The sequence below is a fragment of the Rhinatrema bivittatum genome, chromosome 2, assembly GCF_901001135.1.
Source record: "Rhinatrema bivittatum chromosome 2, aRhiBiv1.1, whole genome shotgun sequence".
In the NCBI taxonomy this organism is placed as follows: Eukaryota; Metazoa; Chordata; class Amphibia; order Gymnophiona; family Rhinatrematidae; genus Rhinatrema; species Rhinatrema bivittatum.
The window spans coordinates 452102345-452121248 of record NC_042616.1 but is presented as its reverse complement, the minus strand read 5'-3'; the positions used below and the strand labels follow the sequence as shown (position 1 = coordinate 452121248).

General features: G+C 47.1%; 1 protein-coding gene across 9 annotated transcripts in view; it reads right to left on the bottom strand.

Annotated features, from left to right (window-relative positions):
• UBN2 (ubinuclein 2) overlaps positions 1 to 18904 on the bottom strand; it is a 586373-nt gene that overhangs the window by 73327 nt on the left and 494142 nt on the right. For 8 of the 9 annotated variants that reach the window (XR_003854673.1, XR_003854671.1, XR_003854674.1 and 5 more), the window contains exon 13: positions 7763 to 8009. The exons of the other annotated variant lie outside the window; for it this stretch is intronic. Coding sequence is in view for 4 of the 8 variants with exons in the window: in XM_029590353.1 (XP_029446213.1) it covers positions 7763 to 8009 (247 nt within the window). In the remaining 4 variants the exon portion in view is untranslated. The remainder of the gene's footprint in view (positions 1 to 7762; positions 8010 to 18904) is intronic. 9 annotated transcript variants of the gene reach the window in all.

The window sequence follows — 18904 nt, the reverse complement described above, 5'->3', positions numbered from 1 at the left end:
AGAGGGGCACTGGTTCTATTGCTCGGATTTTGAGGAGGATTGAAATCTCCTGGTCGAGCAAGAGAGAGTGGTTGGAAGTCCCCCATGTCAGCCGAGGTGGGGAATCCGGTGGAACAGTCAGGAAATTTAGGTGGTAACCCTGAGTGACTACCACCAGCACCCACTGGTCTGTGGTGACTGTATGCCAAATGTTGTTGAAGTGGCAGAGCCGACCGCCGACTGGTATGGATGGAAGAGGAATTTGGCTTACACTCTAGGAAGGAGTCAAAACCCTGACGCTGGCCCAGGCTGAGAGGCTGGCTGAGACTTGAGGACGAGACTGTCTGGGCTGTCCCTTTTGGTAAGGTCTGGAAGGATGTCCTCTAGAAGCCGGAGGATAGAATTTTCTTGGCTTGTAGGCCGGCGGTTTAGAGTCACGCCTAAAAGTTCTCTTTGGGGCGGATGGAAACTCAGACGACACAGAAGAAAGCTGGCGCGTTTCATGATGGTCCTTCAGCTGCGTCACAGTCTCTCGGATTTTTTCACCGCCTACACAGGGTAGATCAGCTAACTTGTCTTGCACTTCTGGTCTTAAGTCTGAGGATTTGAGCCAAGCCCATCTCCTTGCACTAATACCCGCTGCAGACACTCTAGAGGCATTGTCAAAAATATCATATGCAGCGCGTACCTCGTGACTTCCAGCATCCAGGCCTTTTTGAGCCAGAGCAAAAAGTTGACTCTGGAGTTGTTCTGGTAAAGAATCAGAAAAATCCTGGATCCTTTTAAAAAGGTCTCTGTTATACTGTGTTCATGTATAACTGGTAAGAGGCAATGCAAGATATCAGCATTGAGCCATGGAAGACACGCCCGCCAAAAGCATCCAGGGTTTTTTGTTCCTTCCCTGGAGGTATGGAGGAATGAGGTTTTGAACGTCATGCCTTTTTCTGAGCTGATTCAACAACCACAGAGTGATGATCCAGCTGTGAATTTTGAAATCCAGGAGCTGGCTGTACGAGGTAAGTTGCATCTGTCTTACGGTTGACAGATGGAACTGAACCTGGGTGTTCCCAGTTTCTCTTTAGGAGGTCAATCAGGATTTCATGAATAGGTATAGATATTATCTCCTTAGGAGCAACAAGAAACTGGAGTACTTCCAGAATCTTGTGCCTAGAGTCCTCTTCTGTCTGAAGTTGAAATGGAATGGTTTCAGACATTTCCTTGATGAAATTAATAAAAGACAGATCTTCTGGTGGAGAATGTCATCTGGGGGAGAGGGCTCTGAAGGCAGATCATTGGTATCCTGGGAAGTAACATCGGTCCAAGGATCATAAGGCTGGTCACCAGCTCCCATAGAAGGGAGGAACGGTGTTAATCCCGAAGGACCAGGCTTAGGCATCGATGGCATCGGAAGTAGAACCGATGGCATCGATGGAGGCACCGACGGAACCAGTGACATCGATGGACGAGTCGGTGGTAAGATCCCAGACGGTGAAATGGGTATCGGTGTTTCGTCTTCATCCGATAATAGAATCGGAGTAGAAGGTACTGGATCCACAGGTGCTCTCAGTGCCATCGGTGGAAGGGCATCGATCAACGCATCCAGTCTACCCAGTAGAGGTGCAAACACGGGAACCAGCACCGGCGTCGATGGAGGTTGGAAGCCCTGAAGTGCTTTTCCAATGGCCTCTTGGATCATCCGATTCAATTCCTCGCAGAGACCTGGGGCGAGTAACCCCGGCTCTGGAGTAGGAGGCAGCACTGGCGTAGCCGGAGGGTCCACCGGTGAAGGTGGAATCGCAGATCCCTGCACCACTGAAGGTGGGGAACGCCTCAGTGACCCGGTCACAGAAGAGGATGGGGCCTTTTCTGGACGGGGCTTCTTTGTCTGTGGCTCTGTCGACATCGATAATGAGGGCTTGCCTGCAACGGCGGACTGAGCCTTACGATGACTGTGTTGATGTTTTTCATGATGATCTCCTCGGTCCTTTTCTTGAGGAAGCAAGGAGGTGAGACACACCCTTGGAATCGTCAACGCCGGTCGGGCAGCAGCAGTATCCTGGTGCTGATGAGAGGTCGATGGAACCGGCTCAGACGAGGTCGAAGCTGTCGATGGAGCTGGGGGCTTTAGGCTGAAAGAGAAACTCCATTTTCTCTAAACGAGCCTTGTGGTTCTACGGTGTCATTTGGGCACATTTGGCGCAAGTCTGGACATCATGGTCGGACCCCAAACATAAAACATAGCCCCTATGCAGGTCAGTCAGGGATACTGTCCGAGAACAGTCTGGGCACCGACGAAAACCTGTCGCCATGACTTCGACAAACAACTTACAGAATACCTCGAGGATAACCATATCCTTGCCCCCGCTCAGTACGGTTTCCGGAAATCCCATAGTACTGAGACTCTTTTACTCTCCCTGTCAGACCATATACTTAAAGGATTCGAGAAGGGACAATCCTATATTCTTGCCTTTCTCGACATTTCTTCCGCATTTGACACCATCAGCCACTCCATTCTCCTACAGCGGTTAACTGAAATTGGCATTACAGGTGTTGCCCACAACTGGTTCAATTCCTACCTCAGTAACAGAAAATTCAAAATCCAGCTAGGGAAACCACGTATCCAAGGCCATTCCCCTCAATCAAGGTGTCCCACAAGGTTCATCCCTTTCCTCTACCCTTTTCGATATCTACATCTTACCCCTCTGTTACCTCCTTTCTAGTCTCAACCTCCCTCATTATGTTTACGCTGATGACGTTCAGTTGCTCATACCCATCACTGAATCTCTTTCGAAAACCATGGATATCTGGAATGACACTCTCCAATCCATAAACAATCTCCTATCTTCCATCCACTTAGCTCTTAACACCACTAAAACTGAAATCATGTTCATCTCACCCCAAAACCTACCGAACCTCCCCCTCTTTCTCATATCCCATTTGCCCAACAAGTCCGGGATCTGGGAATCATCCTCGATGGTCACTTCACGCTGAAGAAATTCATCAGTAACATACTAAAAGACGGCTTCTTTAAACTTCACACCTTAAAAAAACTTAAACCCTTACTACATCCCCCCGACTTCCATACAGTACTACAAACCACCATCTTCGCCAAAACCGACTACTGTAATTCTCTCCTCGGCCTACCGAACAACGCCATCCACCCCATCCAAATATTGCAAAACACTACAGCCCGGATTTTGACCAACTCACGCAGACATGACCATATCACACCTGTTTTAAAAGACCTGCATTGGCTCCCAATAGCATCCCGCATCCAATATAAGGCCCTCTCTCTCGTCCACAAGGCCTTATACAATCCTGAAATGAACTGGTTTAATGATTCCTTCCGATTCCACCAATCTAATAAGCCCACTAGACATCTTCATCTCGCCACCATGCCTACCCCCTCTCCCAAACTCTACAAACTAACTTCCACGAGAGCCCGTGCGCTATCGATCGCCGGGCCAACTCTCTGGAACACAATGCCAGTCGAACTACGGCAAGAAGAATGCCTAAAAACTTTCAAGCGGAAGCTTAAGACGTGTCTTTTCATGAAAGCATACACCTAAACTTCCCCTATCTCTCTCCACCGCGCTACCTCCCTCTCCTTTCCCTCCCTACTCCCCTCCCTTCATCCCCCCTCACCTTATATTTTGACTAAATCTTATATTATATGTTAGCTCCCATTACTGTACATATTGTATATACTTGCTAATTTTGTTTATATCTCCCCCCCCCTCAATTACTCTCTTGTTAACATGTTATATTTGTTCGACGTTATTTGTTCGATGTAATGCGCCATCCCAGGCGTCTGTTTGCGTTACACTGTGAACCGATGTGATATCACTGATGAATGTCGGTATATAAAAAACTTTTAAATAAAATAAAAAATAAATATTTAGCCACTGTGCGGTCGATGGCCGGTAGGCCCTGAAGGAATAACTTGATGGGAATTGACCACAACTAAGGTAAAGCCTTACCTTTCAACCGTGGAGTATAGATATCGATAGAGGACCCCTACGGGGTAAACATTTTTGAAAATTTTGAGAGACGTTCTGTGAGGAAAATTCCTGTCAGGAATCTGAAGAGAGCTCCTTAAGCCGCATGGCTACTGCTGAGCGGAAAAAAGAAGACTGAAGGCGACCCCTGCTGGATGCAGGGTTGGTGCTATGCTGGGCATGCCCAGTAGGTGCCAAAGTTCTAGAAACTTTGACAAGAGTGTTCCATGATTGGGCTACATCCTGATGATGTCACCCATATGTGAGGACTACCATCCTGCTTGTCCTGTGAGAAAATGTCAATCACTACTGTTCAAACTCTGATCAATAAGTGGAAAATTATGGGTTCTGTTAATACCAAGCCATGATCAGAAAGATTTCTGACAACTGCCAGGAAAATTTGTAAGGCTGCAAAGAAAAACCCACAAGCAACCCACAAGCAACGGTGCCCGCTGAAAGAAGGGCAGAGAGTTCTTGTTGAAGAATGACCAAGTGGGCGGATGAACCCCACGATGGACATGAGGGAGAAGTTTCCAGGAGCCGGCTGAAGTGCAGACGGTACCCCTGGCGTATGATGGAAAGGACCCAGTGGTCTGACAATCTCCTCCCAGCGCCTGGTGAAGCTGAGAAGCCTGTCACTGACTGGTGGATCGAATGCCAGGGGAACTGCCAACTGACTTTTTCCCCCTCGCCGCCAGCCAAAAGCCTGTAGCCAGTGTTTGCTGGGAGGTCGGTTGGGGTCTGGAGGCCCGCTGCTGGTGGAGGCGAACCCTAGAACTGGTCTGGGGTGTGCGAGTCTGGGCGGCCGGAGGGTAATACTTTTGCTGCCGGAAGAAGGGCTTGCGAGAGCCTGGCCTGGAGAATTTCCTGGCCAAAGATGGTCCCTCTGAGGGACTAGCAGACAGCTGCTGGAGGGCGTCATGATATATTTTGTACTCTTGCACCTTACTTAACCATGTGTTACCATTCCTCTCGCTTCGCTCCTTCTCTTTAATTGTTGGGGTCCCCTCCTTCCGACCCCCGGTTTCTTAGTTCTCCCCGCCCCTCCCCCTGTTATTTGTATTTTCTACCTTTTGTTATTATGTAAACTGATATGATGGTTACTTTAATGTCGGTATAGCCTACGAGGCTAAGTGGGCAGCAGTTTCAAAAACATCGTAGCTGGATCGCACCTCATGTTTCCCTGCTTCCAGACCCAGTGAGGCAATGGCGGCAAGCGCTTCCTGCTGCTGCTGGGGAAGACCCTCCGCAAAATCTTAGACTCGCTTTCAGAGATTGTGGTTATATTGGGTCATGTAAAGTTGGTAAGCCGCAATGCGGGCGACCAGCATGGCACCTTGGAAGATCTTTCTCCCGATGACGACAAGTTCCTTATAATCACGTCCCGGAGGACATAGGTACGGGAGCACCGGGCCTTCTTCAGGGTGGACTTCACTACCACTGACTGGTGGGGAAGCTGCCTCTTTTCGAACCCCAGGGTCTGCTGAACAAAGGTAGGTGGCATCGGCCTTTCTGTTTACTGGGAAGACAGAAATGGGGAGCTCCCACGTGCCAAGGAGGAGTTCTTTAAAAATGTTGTGATCTTTAGGAGCATCAAAAAACTGGAGAACCTTCAGCATCTTGTGGCATGCATCCTCCTCCATAAGGAGCTTAAAGGAGATGGCCTCAGCCATAGCTCTAACAAACTCCACAAACGACAGGTCCTCCGCCAGTGACCAGTGCCGCTTCACTGGGGGCGAAGGCTCTGAGAGTGGGTCCGTAGGAGTTCTCTGAGGGCGAGTCTGTGGAGTCATCACCCCAAGGGTCATAGGGACCCTGTTCCTCACTTGGGCCCGGGCGCCGAGAGCTGTGAGGGGCATCGAGGGGAGCAGGGGTACAGATGGCACTGATGGACCCCCCCGGCATCGAGGGGTGTCATCGGCCGCGGTAAGCTGGAAGGGCCCAGTAGTGGCTCGGGGAACCGTGGGCGAGGACGCCCTGTCCCAGAAGCTTCATCCTCCTCCTTGGACCCGAGAATCAAGATCGCTCCCGGTGGAGGACATCAGTGGCCGGCGGGGCATTGATGGCTCCTCGGGCATCAGTTGACTTGGTAGGGCACCAAGAAGGCTGTCCAGACGCTCTAGCAAGGGTGCTGGAATTGATGGCAGAAGCTTGGGCACTGGGTATGGAGGGTCACTGGCACTGGTATCTCACACCTTGCAGCGCCTTCAGCACTGCAGACTGCACTCTGCGGTCCAACTCCTCCTAAAAGTCCTGAATAGTCAGGACTGATGGAGGGGGACGAGGCATCACCACCGGCTCATCCTTCAGTCCCCTGAGGTGCACGGCGCCCAGCACCGGTATCGGTGGGGAATGCCTCTGGCTACTGGGGGCACCGGAGTATGGGGCTCCAATGGCCGGTGTCGCTTCAATGGCAGCTGCCGATGCCGCTCTGGAACCGTGTCAGGATGGTAACCGGTGCCGGTGCTTCCAGGAATGCTTATGATGCTCAGCCCGGTCTTTCCCCGGTGCCGAGGAGGTCGATGAACCTGAGGTCTGGGGGAGAGGAGAGACCACTGTGGATCGATCTCCTTCTCCTCGATTCTTGGGGGTGGAGATGAAAGGGTCTGCAAGAGTCAGAGACAAGGACGGCTCCCTGCAATCCTTGACCGTCGAAGCAACAGACACAGGAGTGGAGGATTTCGGGGTCCCGAAAAGTTTCTTCATTTTGTCGAGGTGTGCACAACGCCCCTTGGGTCTCATCTGATCCATGACACATTGTGCAAGGCTCCCAGGGAGAGGATGCAAACCTCACGTGGGTCCATAATTGTCATAGTCCGCAGGCACTGGGGGTACCGACGAAAACCAGTCGAAGCCATGAAAGAACTGGCATGCGGTCGATGGCCAACGGGCACTGGGAGGAGGGAATCGACCTCAAGATTGAGCAAAAATTGAAAATAACCTACCGTACCAGGTTGAGAAGGAACTCGAAGGATTCGAGAGAAATTTTGAAAAAAATGTGGAGCTCCACCAACTGCACCTTGGAAAAGAAGAGATTGAAGGGGGATCTTGCCAAAAGTTTCCATGCTGGGCTCCATCGGATGATGTCACCCACATGTGAGGACTACCATCCTTCTTCTCCTAGGAGAATAAGCTAATTCAAGAGCCCTGCCTGAGAATGTTTGTGGATTGTCCATTTTTTGGCTGGCTAGTGAATCTAGCTGGCAAAATGTATCCATTCTGTAGGGTGATCTTTTCATCTTATGATCTAGTTGACTAAATCTCTATTTAGCTGGCTAGATCTTGCAGAAAATTGGCTCCTAAGGTATTAGAATGCAGGTGTAAATAACATAGGGCACAGTACAGCTCCCGGAAAGACCACATTGGGCACAGAATAATAAAGGAAAGTAACATTTCAGGAAATTTGGAGTGGAAGAAAACAAAGATGAAAAATGAATCAGGAGATATCCCATATATAATCACTTTCAGTCTGAGACATGAAATCATCTATTGCCCCACAATAAATTTCCAAATTTTCCCTGGAATAAAAGGAAAAAGGGAAGCTTTAAGAAAGGGTCAGAGTATTATTTTAACTAGATTATTTTGAGATCCCCATGTCTCTGTCCCAAAGTATCCTTTGTTCTTTTTTTTTTTTTCTACAGCAAAAATGTGAGAGGTGTTTACTGTGACATGAAAGTGACACTTCAAACTAAATAAATAAAAATATGTTCATACTTCAAGTTTAAAAATGTTGGGTGAGGAAAGGACCAGAATTAGAGTCAAACTGTAATAGAGAGGACACTTACTCTGTGTTAGGCTGTGATGGAAAGCCGCTGAGGTAGATCCTGAAGATGTTGTTACTCCGGCTGTATCCGTTCCAAAGCCAAGCAACTCCAATGGAAACTGGAATGGCACAGTCACAGGAACCAGCCCACCCAGCATCCCAAAAGGAGTCAATGGTGCTGAAGTTACATTTTGACTAGTTACAGACAGCGGTGATGTCATGAGGGTTAGAGGTGATGTATTTGCCAGTAAAGATGCTCCAGCTGTGGTCTGTTCAGAAAAAAAAAGATCCTTTTAAAGTACAAAATTACAAGATTTACAGATTGTTTAGGTTCTTGGTGGTGCCATTTTTGCACTCAAATCACTGTATACAAGCAATCAATACTATCAGAAATCAACATGCAACATTGAGGTCTTACATGTATGGTCTCCTGCCTTAAAGTGTTATTCCTCAAAATGTAGATACTGTTTTCCTTTGTACAAAATTATAAATTTGCAGCAAACTAAGAAGAAAGCAGAGTTGCTTACCTGTAACAGGTGTTCTCCCAGAATAGCAGGATGTTAGTCCTCACACAAGGGTGACATCAGATGGAGCCCTATCACGGAACCCTTTTGTCAAAGTTTCTAGAACTTTGACTGGCACACTAAGCATGCCCAGCATGCCACTAACCCTGTGGCCACCAGGGGTCCCCCCTTCAGTCTCTTTTTTTTCCGTGCAGCAGTTGCCTCGTGGTTTCATTACCTAGCACAAAAACCCCACCTCTAGTTTTAATCTTAATTATTTGATTCTGTGAGAACCTGCTCTTCAATTTTTGGGCTAACAGTCTGCCAGCCTTGTTACCCAATTCAAAGTATGTCTGCCTGGATAGATCAAGATGATGGGAGACTTCCTCAATGGAAAATAAATGCAGCTTGTGTCTGGCTGACTCAAGCTCTGACAAAGCCTTGGGATCAGAACAACATTTATGGAGGTTCTCCAATCTCTTAACAATATTGACTAGAGAAGTACTAATTTTTTCCTTTTCTTTATAGGTAGCCAAGGATATAAGCTTACCTCTGACAATTGCCTTGAGATAGTTCCCCGGGAGTGCTAGATTAACTTCCTCTATTATTGAAATGTAGATAAATCTATAATGCATTAGTTCTCAAAAGCATTTGCCTCTATCTTTCCTAAACAACTGGAGGTCTACCCACACTTGTACATAGTCAGATGGAACCTATGCCAGTTTCTACAGTTCCTGACACCAAAGTTTTATCAAGCAAAAAAAAATCTATCCTGGAATAGGAACTGTAGGATTTAGAGAAAAAAGTATAATCATGTTCAGAAGGGTAAAACAACCTCCATATGTCCAAACTCCACCTATCCATTAACCTTCTCAACTGAACTCTGATTTGGGAATAGCACCTGCCCGAGAAGTAGAGTCAAGAGAAGAAGCCCTAGTAACATTAAAATTCCATCTCATAACATGTCCATAAGGACTCTCCAATAGCACATCTTGTGATACCCAAACGAATTCCCCTTGATTTGAGTTAGGATATATAGACTGACAATAGAATGTTTCAGTGTCGACAAACCTTTTGACAATAAATCTGCCTTCTACATCTCTACGTACCTCTCATCTCAGTACTAAAATTGTAGATATCAACATTCTAACCCCCCATATTTATTACAGAAAGTGCCGCAGGCAAGAAATACAGTAGGTTACTGATGAAAATAAGAGTCTCTTGTCTGTTCTTCAGGTGGGTTTCTTCTATGAATAGAATCAGTCTACAAAATTTAGCCTCTAAACAGCATTTGATTTTTAAAAGGGGAATTCAACTTCTTAACATTAAGAGAGACTATCCTGCATCCCATGATGAGAAAAAAAAATTTCAGTATTACTCCACCATTAAAGAGAACCCACCCAAGTCCCTCCCTCGGCTCCCAAACCCGTCCCCTCCCTCCTCCTCCTAACCCTGATCTGCAAGCCTCAAAGCAGATTGCCTCCTACATGAGGAATGGTGTCACCACACTGAATACCACCATATAATATATAAATAACCAATAAACACAATTGCCAGATCCCAATCTCTGAAGAAATGGGGGCAACAATGAGATCAAAGCATTAAAGAGAAAATGTAAAAACAATGTGTAGTCCAAACGTCCCAAACAATCTAAATGAACGGGATCTCTAATGGTCAGATACACGAGCTCCGCAAGTTAGCCACAGAGAACTAAAATGAAATAACCAATATAAAAACAGGAGCTAAGCCAAGTCTGTGGCTCTAGCCAAAGCAGACCCGTCAGAATTCCTTGAGTTGTTTACTTCCTTTTGTCATCCTTTGCCATTTAGAATGACCCTGCCTTGGATTCCTTAGCCAAATGAACACCGATGCTTGTAGTACAAAGTATTGTTGCTGTTTGTTCACTTGTTTTAATCCTGGAAGCAACATCACTGATGGGAGATATTAACCCAAAGAGGAACCACCACTGATATCTTATTTTCTCCTCCAGCAGCAAAGTTTCCATCTCTCTCATTTCTTTCCTCTTATCAATGGTAATGGGAAACAGAGCATTATAAAGTTTCACTGTATGACCATCTTAGTCAAGAAAGCCCAGCTTCCAAGCCTGCGAGACTTGTTCTTTGATGGGAAAGTTGTGAGAAAAGGCAATTATATCCCACAGAGCATCTCCCCGAGGGACCCCAGGAGTTCTATGCACCCTCTTGATCACAATTTCTGATTCCGGATTGGGGCCTGAGCCTCCTGCCAGGATAGCCTTACTGATATTAATTACAACCTGGGCAGAATCTAAATATTCAGGGGTCTCCGAAATACCCCAGAAGTGCAAGTTATAGCACCTTGTTTGATTTTCAATATCCTCAAGTTAGTCATGAAACGCCATATGTGCATCTCTTCTAGCTCCTCTATGGACTTCAGTGCTTGCCCGAGCAACACAGCCTGCTCTTCAATTCTGGTTTCCATCTCCCCAGTCTTCTCCTTATATTCATCAAGTCACTGTGCAGCTTGGATACAGTGTCCAGTAGCTCTTTCTTAATCCCCCATCATGTCTGCTCTCAAATCATGAAACCAGGCCTTAAACTCAACTCATGAGGCTGGGCTGGATTTAAGGCACCCATAGGCACTGACATGGCAATGGGTGCCCCTTTGAAGCTGTGCTGGCACATGGCACTGTAGCAAACAGAAGTTGGCTTCTCTTTGGTCTGAATATTTGGTGCCTTCAAAATCTGGCACCCTAGGCAATTGCCTATGTTTCCCTATGCCCAAATCTGGGCTTGTCAGGAGGGAACATCAACTGTACCTGTCTCAGAGCCTTCACTTTTGCTATCGCTGACTTTGTGCACATCATGAACCACTGGCTCTACTAAATTGTTGGCCTCTTAATAGCTCACCACTCCAGGAATAAGAGAACTGCCACAAGCTGACAGACTTCTTTTTATTTGTCGTCATGCCATCATCACAGAAGAGTCTTCAGACATTGATTTCAAGGAGGTATTAAAGGCTGAGCAACTCGGGGATCTATCAGTCAATGTGGGGAGCAAAGCATTTAGGCAGTCATTCAGGTTAGTGACTTCACTTCCTCCAACAGGAGGAGTTTCCTTTAATCATGTCTGACTCTCACTGAACTCCTGTCCATATTTTCTCCTTTTCAATTTTGTGTCTCTAATCAACATGGCTAACATGCATAACCTTATTTCCAATCTCTGCTAATCTAACGACCCTTCCACCCCACGTTACTTAAATAAATGTTACTGTCTGCAAAATTGTGTGCAGCAGGAAAAATTTTGTCCTTGCTTTTTTTCCCCCCAAAATTTTAAATATTTTCTGGTCAGTTACTGCATTAGCACTTTTTATTTTCAATTCTGAGGGATTAATTTATTTTAATTTAGCTCATGCCTTGTCAGTTTAAGATGAGTTACATTCAGTTACTATAAGTATTTCCCTACCCCCAGAGGGCTTACAATCTAAGTTTTTATCTGAAACAAAGGATGAAGTGACTTGGTCATTGTCACATGAAGCACCAGCAGAATTTGAATCCTGGCTTTTTGATTCTCAGCCTCCTGCTCTAACCAATATGCCACTCTTCCCTTCATTTTAAGCTGAGGGAGAAAGGTGACAAGACCTGAAACTCCATATTTATCCTTGCTCTCTGGAATGCTTAACTACGTTTGTCCTCATCTGTTATATCATCTGATCTGCTAGTTTACAGGCTTCCACCTCATACTATCTTCGTCACTAAATACTCTTTTGTCTCTCTCTTTTTATCAACACTCTGGGACAATCTGGCCATGTGTGGCAATGTCAGCAGCCTTGGTATAGCCAGACAACAGACTTTAGGCTGAACCCTGGCAAAATCTTTCATAAACTTCTTTGTGACCAGAACAAAAAAAGGCTCTGCTATTCTTCTCAGTTCAACAAAACAAAGGCTTCCTTCTCTCCTCGGGGCCTCCCCTCACTCTCTGGTACTAGCTAGTTAATACTCCTTTCCCAGTATCTCTACCCAAGTCCAGGATTCCCTGTTGAATCAGGCTTAAGGTGGACCAGGCCAGATCTTTGGAGCCGGTCCTTTGAGGTGTTTTCTCCTTAAACTCCCTTCACACCATGGATGTGATGTTGGTCTCCTCATCTCTATTTCTTGGTCCTAGCTATGTTCTCTCCCTCTGGCCTGTTTACTACTCCTCTTTTGAACATCTAAGCTTATGTTTCTCTTCCTTCTCAACTTGGTGGTTTTTCTTCTATTGCCCTCTTGGCCCATTAAGCTCCTCCTTTAATACACTGAATTTTTTCCTCACATCTGTCCACCTTCTAAGCAACCTCAATATCCACCTAGAAAGCAGAGTTGCTTACCTGTAACAGGTGTTCTCCCAGGACAGCAGGATGTTAGTCCTCACAGATGGGTGACATCATCAGATGGAGCCCCGTCATGGAACACTTTTGTCAAAGTTTCTAGAACATTGACTAACACAGTGAGCATGCCATTAACCGTGGCCACACGGGGTCCCCCTTCAGTCTCGTTTTATAGCAAAGTATGAGTGAAAAATAAAATAAGAAAACGAAAGCGAACCCAACTCCGCGGTGTGGCAGCTGGGTTTTGTGAGGACTACCATCCTGCTGTCCTGGGAGAACACCTGTTTCAGGTAAGCAACTCTGCTTTCTCCCAGGACAAGCAGGATGGTAGTCCTCACAGATGGGTGAATAGCAAGCTACAGGCTGCTCCCGAAACAACCTAGGCCAACCAGCACCTAACCATGTGCCAACAGCACCCCACTGTTGCCAACTGGGGTGTTGTTGGCAACAATGGGCAGACTGAAAACTCACACTGGGCCCTAGGTAGGAAGAGTTGGGTTCCTACACTGGAAACAAATTACGTAGGACAGACTGGCCAAAGACGCTGTCTTGTCGACCATTCTGGTCCAGACAGTAATGGGCTGCGAAGGTGTGGAGGGAGCACCACGTCGCAGCCCTGCAAATGTCGGCAATAGGCACTGATCGAAAGTATACTACTGACGTTGACATGGCCCATACAGAGTACGCCTTTACTCGTCCCTCGGGCGGAAGGCCTGCTTGCTGGTAGCAGAAAGCAATACAGTCCGCCAACCAGGTAGAGTCTACTTGCCCACCGCAATCCCTAGTCTATTCTTATGAAAGGAGACGAAGGGTTGGACTGCCTATAGGCTGTGATGTGGTCTAAATAAAAAGCAAGCGCATGCTTACAGTCCAAGGAATGCAGAGCCCTCTCACCCGAATGAGAGTTTGGTCTCGGGGAAAAAGGTGGGCAGTCTAATGGACTGATTTAGGTGGAAGTCAATCACTACCTTCGGCAAAAACTTAGGGCAAGTGCGCAGTACCACCTTGTCATGAAGGAACCTTGGGTATGGCGGACAGGTCACGAGGGCCTGCAGCTTACTGACTCTGAGTGGATGTGATCACCACCAGGAAAAGGACTTTCCATGTGAGGTGTTTTAGCTCACAGGAATGCAGGGGCTCAAACGGAGGTCGCATGAGCCACACCAGCACAACATTGAGGTCCCAGGCCACAACAGGGGGACGTAGTGGAGGCTTTAGCTGTAGTAAGCCTCTCATGAAGCGGCCTACCAGGGGTTGTGTTGTTACTGAAGCATCCCCTACTCCTTGATGGTAAGCCGCTATGGCACTCAGGTGCACCCAGACAGAGGTAGTTTGGAGACCAGACTCCGAGAGGTGCCAGAGGTAGTCCAGGAGCTTTGGTGTGGGGAAGGAGAAGGGATCAAGACCTTTCTGTGTGCACCATGAGAATAGTTTCCACTTTGACCGATAAGACTTCCGCGTAGAAGGCTTTCGTGAAGCTACGAGGACCTGTGAGACATTATTAGAAAGGTCGAGGGATCGTAGAACTAACCTTTCAACTTCCAGGCTGACAGGGACAGGGACTGGAGGTTTGGATGGCGCAGTTTGCCCTGATCCTGTGTGATGAGGTTGGGGGCTGTGCCTAGGCGAATGGGCTCCTGGACAGAGAGGTCGCAGAGTATGGGAAACTAGACTTGTCTCGGCAAGTGTGGGGCTATGAGGATCATTGAGCCTCGGGTCCTGTAGCTTCACGAGAGTCTTGCTGTTGAGCAGTATCGGAGGGTATGCATATAACAGACCCATACTCCAGGAGTGGGCGAAGGCATCCCGAGCTGGTGTCCTTTGGTCCCTGTGTAGGGAGCAATATCGTTCCACTTTGCGGTTGCAATAGGATGCAAAGAGATCGATGTCCGGCTGACCCCACCGGTGGAAGATCCTGTTGGCTACAGAGGGATGTAGGGACCACTCGTGGGGTTGGAAAGTCCAGCTGAGGCAGTCTGCCATCACGTTCTCTGTGCCTGTCAGGTAGGTGGTTCGCAGGAGCATGGAATGCGACAGGGCCCAGGCCCAAATCTGCGCCGCCTCTCAGCAGAGCAGGTAACAGCCCATGCCCCCCTGCTTGTTCAGGTACTACATGGCTACCTGGTCGTCCATCTGAATCAAAATGACCTTGTTGGACAAGCAGTCCTGGAATGCGTATAGGGCCTACCACATCGCTCGGAGTTCCAGGAAATTGATCTGGCAGGGCACTTTGACTCTGGACCACAGCCCTTTAGTTTGCATGCCATTGACATGGGCTCCCCAGTCCAGGATGGAGGCATCCATAGTTAAGCTCACCTGAGCAGCTACTGGCTGGAAGGTAAGGCCTTTTCGTAAGATGGTCTTGTGTGTCCACCAAGCGAGGGATAGTCGAAGCTGGTTGGTTATCTGAACAACCGTTGAGAGCTCCTGAGTGGCTTGAGTCCACTGGGACTTTAGAGTCTATTGCGTGACCCTCATGGCTAGGTGAGCCATTGGGGTGACATGGACTGTTGATGCCATATGTCCCAATAACTTGAGGAGCAGGCGAGCGGAGGCTGTCTGCTGTCGGCGGATGAAGGTGGCCAATTTGGATAATATGGTTGTGCGTTCGCTGGGGAGGAACACTTTGGCCACGGTGGGGTCTAGATCTGCTCCGAAGAAGAAAAGTTGATGGAATGGGGTCAAGTGGGATTTTGGAAAATTTATCAGAAACCCCAGTGACTGAAGCAGTCATATTGTCAGGTGGAGGGAGTGTAGGGCTCCTTCTCTGGAAGGGGTTTTGAGAAGCCAATCGTCCAGCTATGGGAAGACATGGACACCCTTGCATCTCAACTGAGCTGCTACGACTGCCAAACACTTGGTGAACACTCGGGGTGCCGAATGCTAGCACTCTACTGGAAATGCTGCTGTCCCACCAAAAATCGCAGATATTTTCGATGGGGAGGAAAAATCGCGATGTGGGAGTAAGCGTCTTGTATATCCAGCGAGCAGAGCCAATGTCCTTGATGAACAAGTGGGAGCACAGTGCCCAAGCATAGCATCCTGAAGTGCTCCTTGCGGAGGAATCTGTTTAAAGCCCGAAGATCGAGGATAGGGTGGAGGCCTCCGGTTTTCTTTGGGAAAAGAAAATAACGAGAGTAGAACCTCTTTTTCGCCACTGAGGCTTGAGAACCGGTTCCTCGGCTCTGGCTGTCAGTAGGGCCGAGAGTTCTGACTAGAGGAGTGCTGTGTGATTGTTCAGGCTCTATGCCGGGGCAGGCGGGAAGTCTGAGGGCACAGAGAGGATATTTAGGTGGTAACCGTGGATGATGATTACCACCACCCAATGGTCGGTGGTAATCAGGCGCCAATTGACTACAAAGTGACTCAGGCGACCTCCCACCGGTGAATTGGTGATCAAGGGGGCGTGGCTGCTGCTCAGTGGATGAGAGTCAAAAACCTTCTGCAGGTTCCGCTTGGGGAGCTGGCTGAGGTCTAGGAGCCCTCTTGTTGATGAGGCTGAGCTCTGAGAGTGCTGGGTCGTGCGAGGGCGGGATGTAGGAGGGTAATATTTCGTGGCCGGTAGAATTGTTTCCTGGTGTCCCTAAGCGAGCCCTTACGGGTTGCAGAAGGGGCATCCAAGGTGGCAGTGGAACGTTGACGTAAGGTTTTGTGATGGTCCTTAAGCTGGGCCACAGTATCCTTTATCTTGTCCCCAAAAAGATTCTCTCTTGTATAGGGGAGATCAGCCAATTTGTCCTGCACCTCTGGATGCAGGTCAGAGGCCGTGAGCTAGGCCCAACGTCTGGCACTAATGCCCAATGCTGAGACTCTGGATGCTGTCTCGAAAGAGTCATAGGCCGCTCTGACCTCATGCATTCCAGCTTCCAAGCCTTTCTGAAGGATGGAGGCTAAGCCCTCCTGGACCTGTTGTGGCAGGGTTTCTGAAAATCCCTGGACTTGTTTGGAAAGATTTCTATTGTATTGGGTCATGTAAAGTTGGTACGCTGCTATGCGAGCGATTAACATGGACCCTAGAAAGACCCTGCGGCCTAAGGCGTCTAATGCCTTCCTATCTTTTCCAGAAGGGGCGGAGGAGTGAGGATGGGTCCTTCTAGCTTCCTCTGGGCTGATTCCACAACTAGATTGGTGGGGTAATTGGCTCTTTTGAAACACCAAGGCTTGCTGTACTAGGTAGTTTGTGTCAGCCTTTTTGTTGACCGGAGGCACTGTACCTGGGTGTTCCCAGAGGTGGTGCAAGAGATCGAGGAGAACCTCATGCACTGGGATTGTCATTACCTCTTTTGGGGCATCCACAAACTGCAGGACCTTAGCATTTTGTGCCTAGCGTTCTCTTCCGTTAACAGTTTAAATGGAATGGTTTCAGACATATCTCTGACAAAACTGGCAAAGAAGAGGTCTTCAGGAGGTGAGCATCACCTTTCTTCTGGGGGTGAAGGCTCTGAGAGAAGTTCTTCCGAAGCTTGTGAAGAATGATCAGAGGCGGCGGCATCTTCCCATGGATCATTGGGGGGGGGGGGCTCTCCATCTAGCAGACCTCCAGATCCGCCGACAAGAGGAATAGGCGGCAAGGTTTGAATAGAAATAGCCATGAGGACATGATGATTTTCATGTCTCAGTGACTTGTATAGGAGAATCCATGTTGGTTGCAGTCCCTGAAGCAGCTTTGCGAAACGTACGTCGGACTGGACTCGTTGAACAACTGTCCCTTGAGTAAATTAATTCTCTGAAGTGCGGCAGCGCCATCAAAAGAACTGGATTTTCTGAAGCGCAGCAGCGTTGTCACCTAAGGGACGTATCGGTTCTACATTAATTTTAAGAAAAATTCAAAACAAAAAAAGTAATAAATGAAAAAATGAAAAAGTATAATTATTAATAAAAGGACTTGGACCGATGATTAAAAATGACCCGTAGCGGTTAATACATAAAGCTAAAACAGCTAGTATACCGTGGGTTTTATGATGGTCCTTTATATAAATTAATTTACATTAATAATATACAGCACATTGAAGGAGAAATTGTAGCTTCACAACGTATTTATATGAGGTAATTGAAGTCTCCCATTAGTACCGCACTACGAATTGGTTAGCTTCCCTAATTTCTCTTAGCATTTCACTGTCTGTCTCACCATCTTGACCAGGTGGACGGTAGTATACTCCTATCACTAATCTCTTCTCCGACTCACAAGGGATTTCTACCCATAAATATTCAATTTTGCATTTAGTCTCATGCAGGAAGTTTACCCTATTGGACTCTATGCCATCCCGGACATAAAGCGCCACACCGCCTCCCGGGTGCTCCTCTGTCATTAGGATATAATTTGTACCCCAGTATAGCACTGTCCCATTGGTTGTCCTCCTTCCACCATGTCTCTGAGATGCCAATTAAGTCTATGTCATCATTCACTGCTATGCATTCTAATTCTCCCATCTTACTTCAGACTTCTGGCATTAGCATACAAACATTTCAAAGTTTGTTTTTTGTTTGTATTTTCATTCTGCTTTTTAATTGATAGGGATAAGTTAGATTTTTTTTTTAGCTCAGGTGAGTTTTTAGTTACAGGCACTTGGACTACTTTTCTTATTATTGGAACCTCACTGTCGGGATACCCTAATTTTAATGCATCATTAGTATCCTTTGAAGATACCTCTCTCCGAACCATGCGCTGCTGAGCTGTCTGCTTTCCCGTTTGTTCTAGTTACTATTTTGATCTCTCTCACTTCTTGCCCCTTTTCTATGGAACTTGCTCCTGCTGGCCATATAGAATGCTCTACTTTTGCCAGCTTTAAAACAAAAAGAACTGAGTCACTTGTTAGTCTTTTGCTGGTTTACCTTTCATTTCCCCTTTTATGTATGCACTGCAGACTATGGCTACTGTTACTGTAAGGTGCTTCCTGGTTAAGAGTTCAAAATGAATCTTGCCAGTGAGACTCATATGAAATAGTTCTGTGCTATTTCTCTGGCTTTGCATCAAATGCTGCACTTTAGAAATAGGACTCATTCTGTCATGGGGTTTTCAAGACTGAAAAGTTGCAAAAGCAATCCCATGCACATTAGATCCCTCTAGCTAACAAACCAGTGAAACAGTACAGCACCTTGTATCTGAAGTTCTTTTATCTTAAAACTCCCACTGATCAAAAAATGTCATGGGCTCCAGCCCCTGTTCTGTTATCTGGTTTCATATGTTCCACTATCCAGAAAAAGTGATAATCCATAAAAAACTATTTTCTGGAACAAACCTGTTACCAATGATGCTCCATAAAAGGGTGCTCTACTGTGTTATTAAAACTGTCCAAATTAATCCAACTGCATTATTC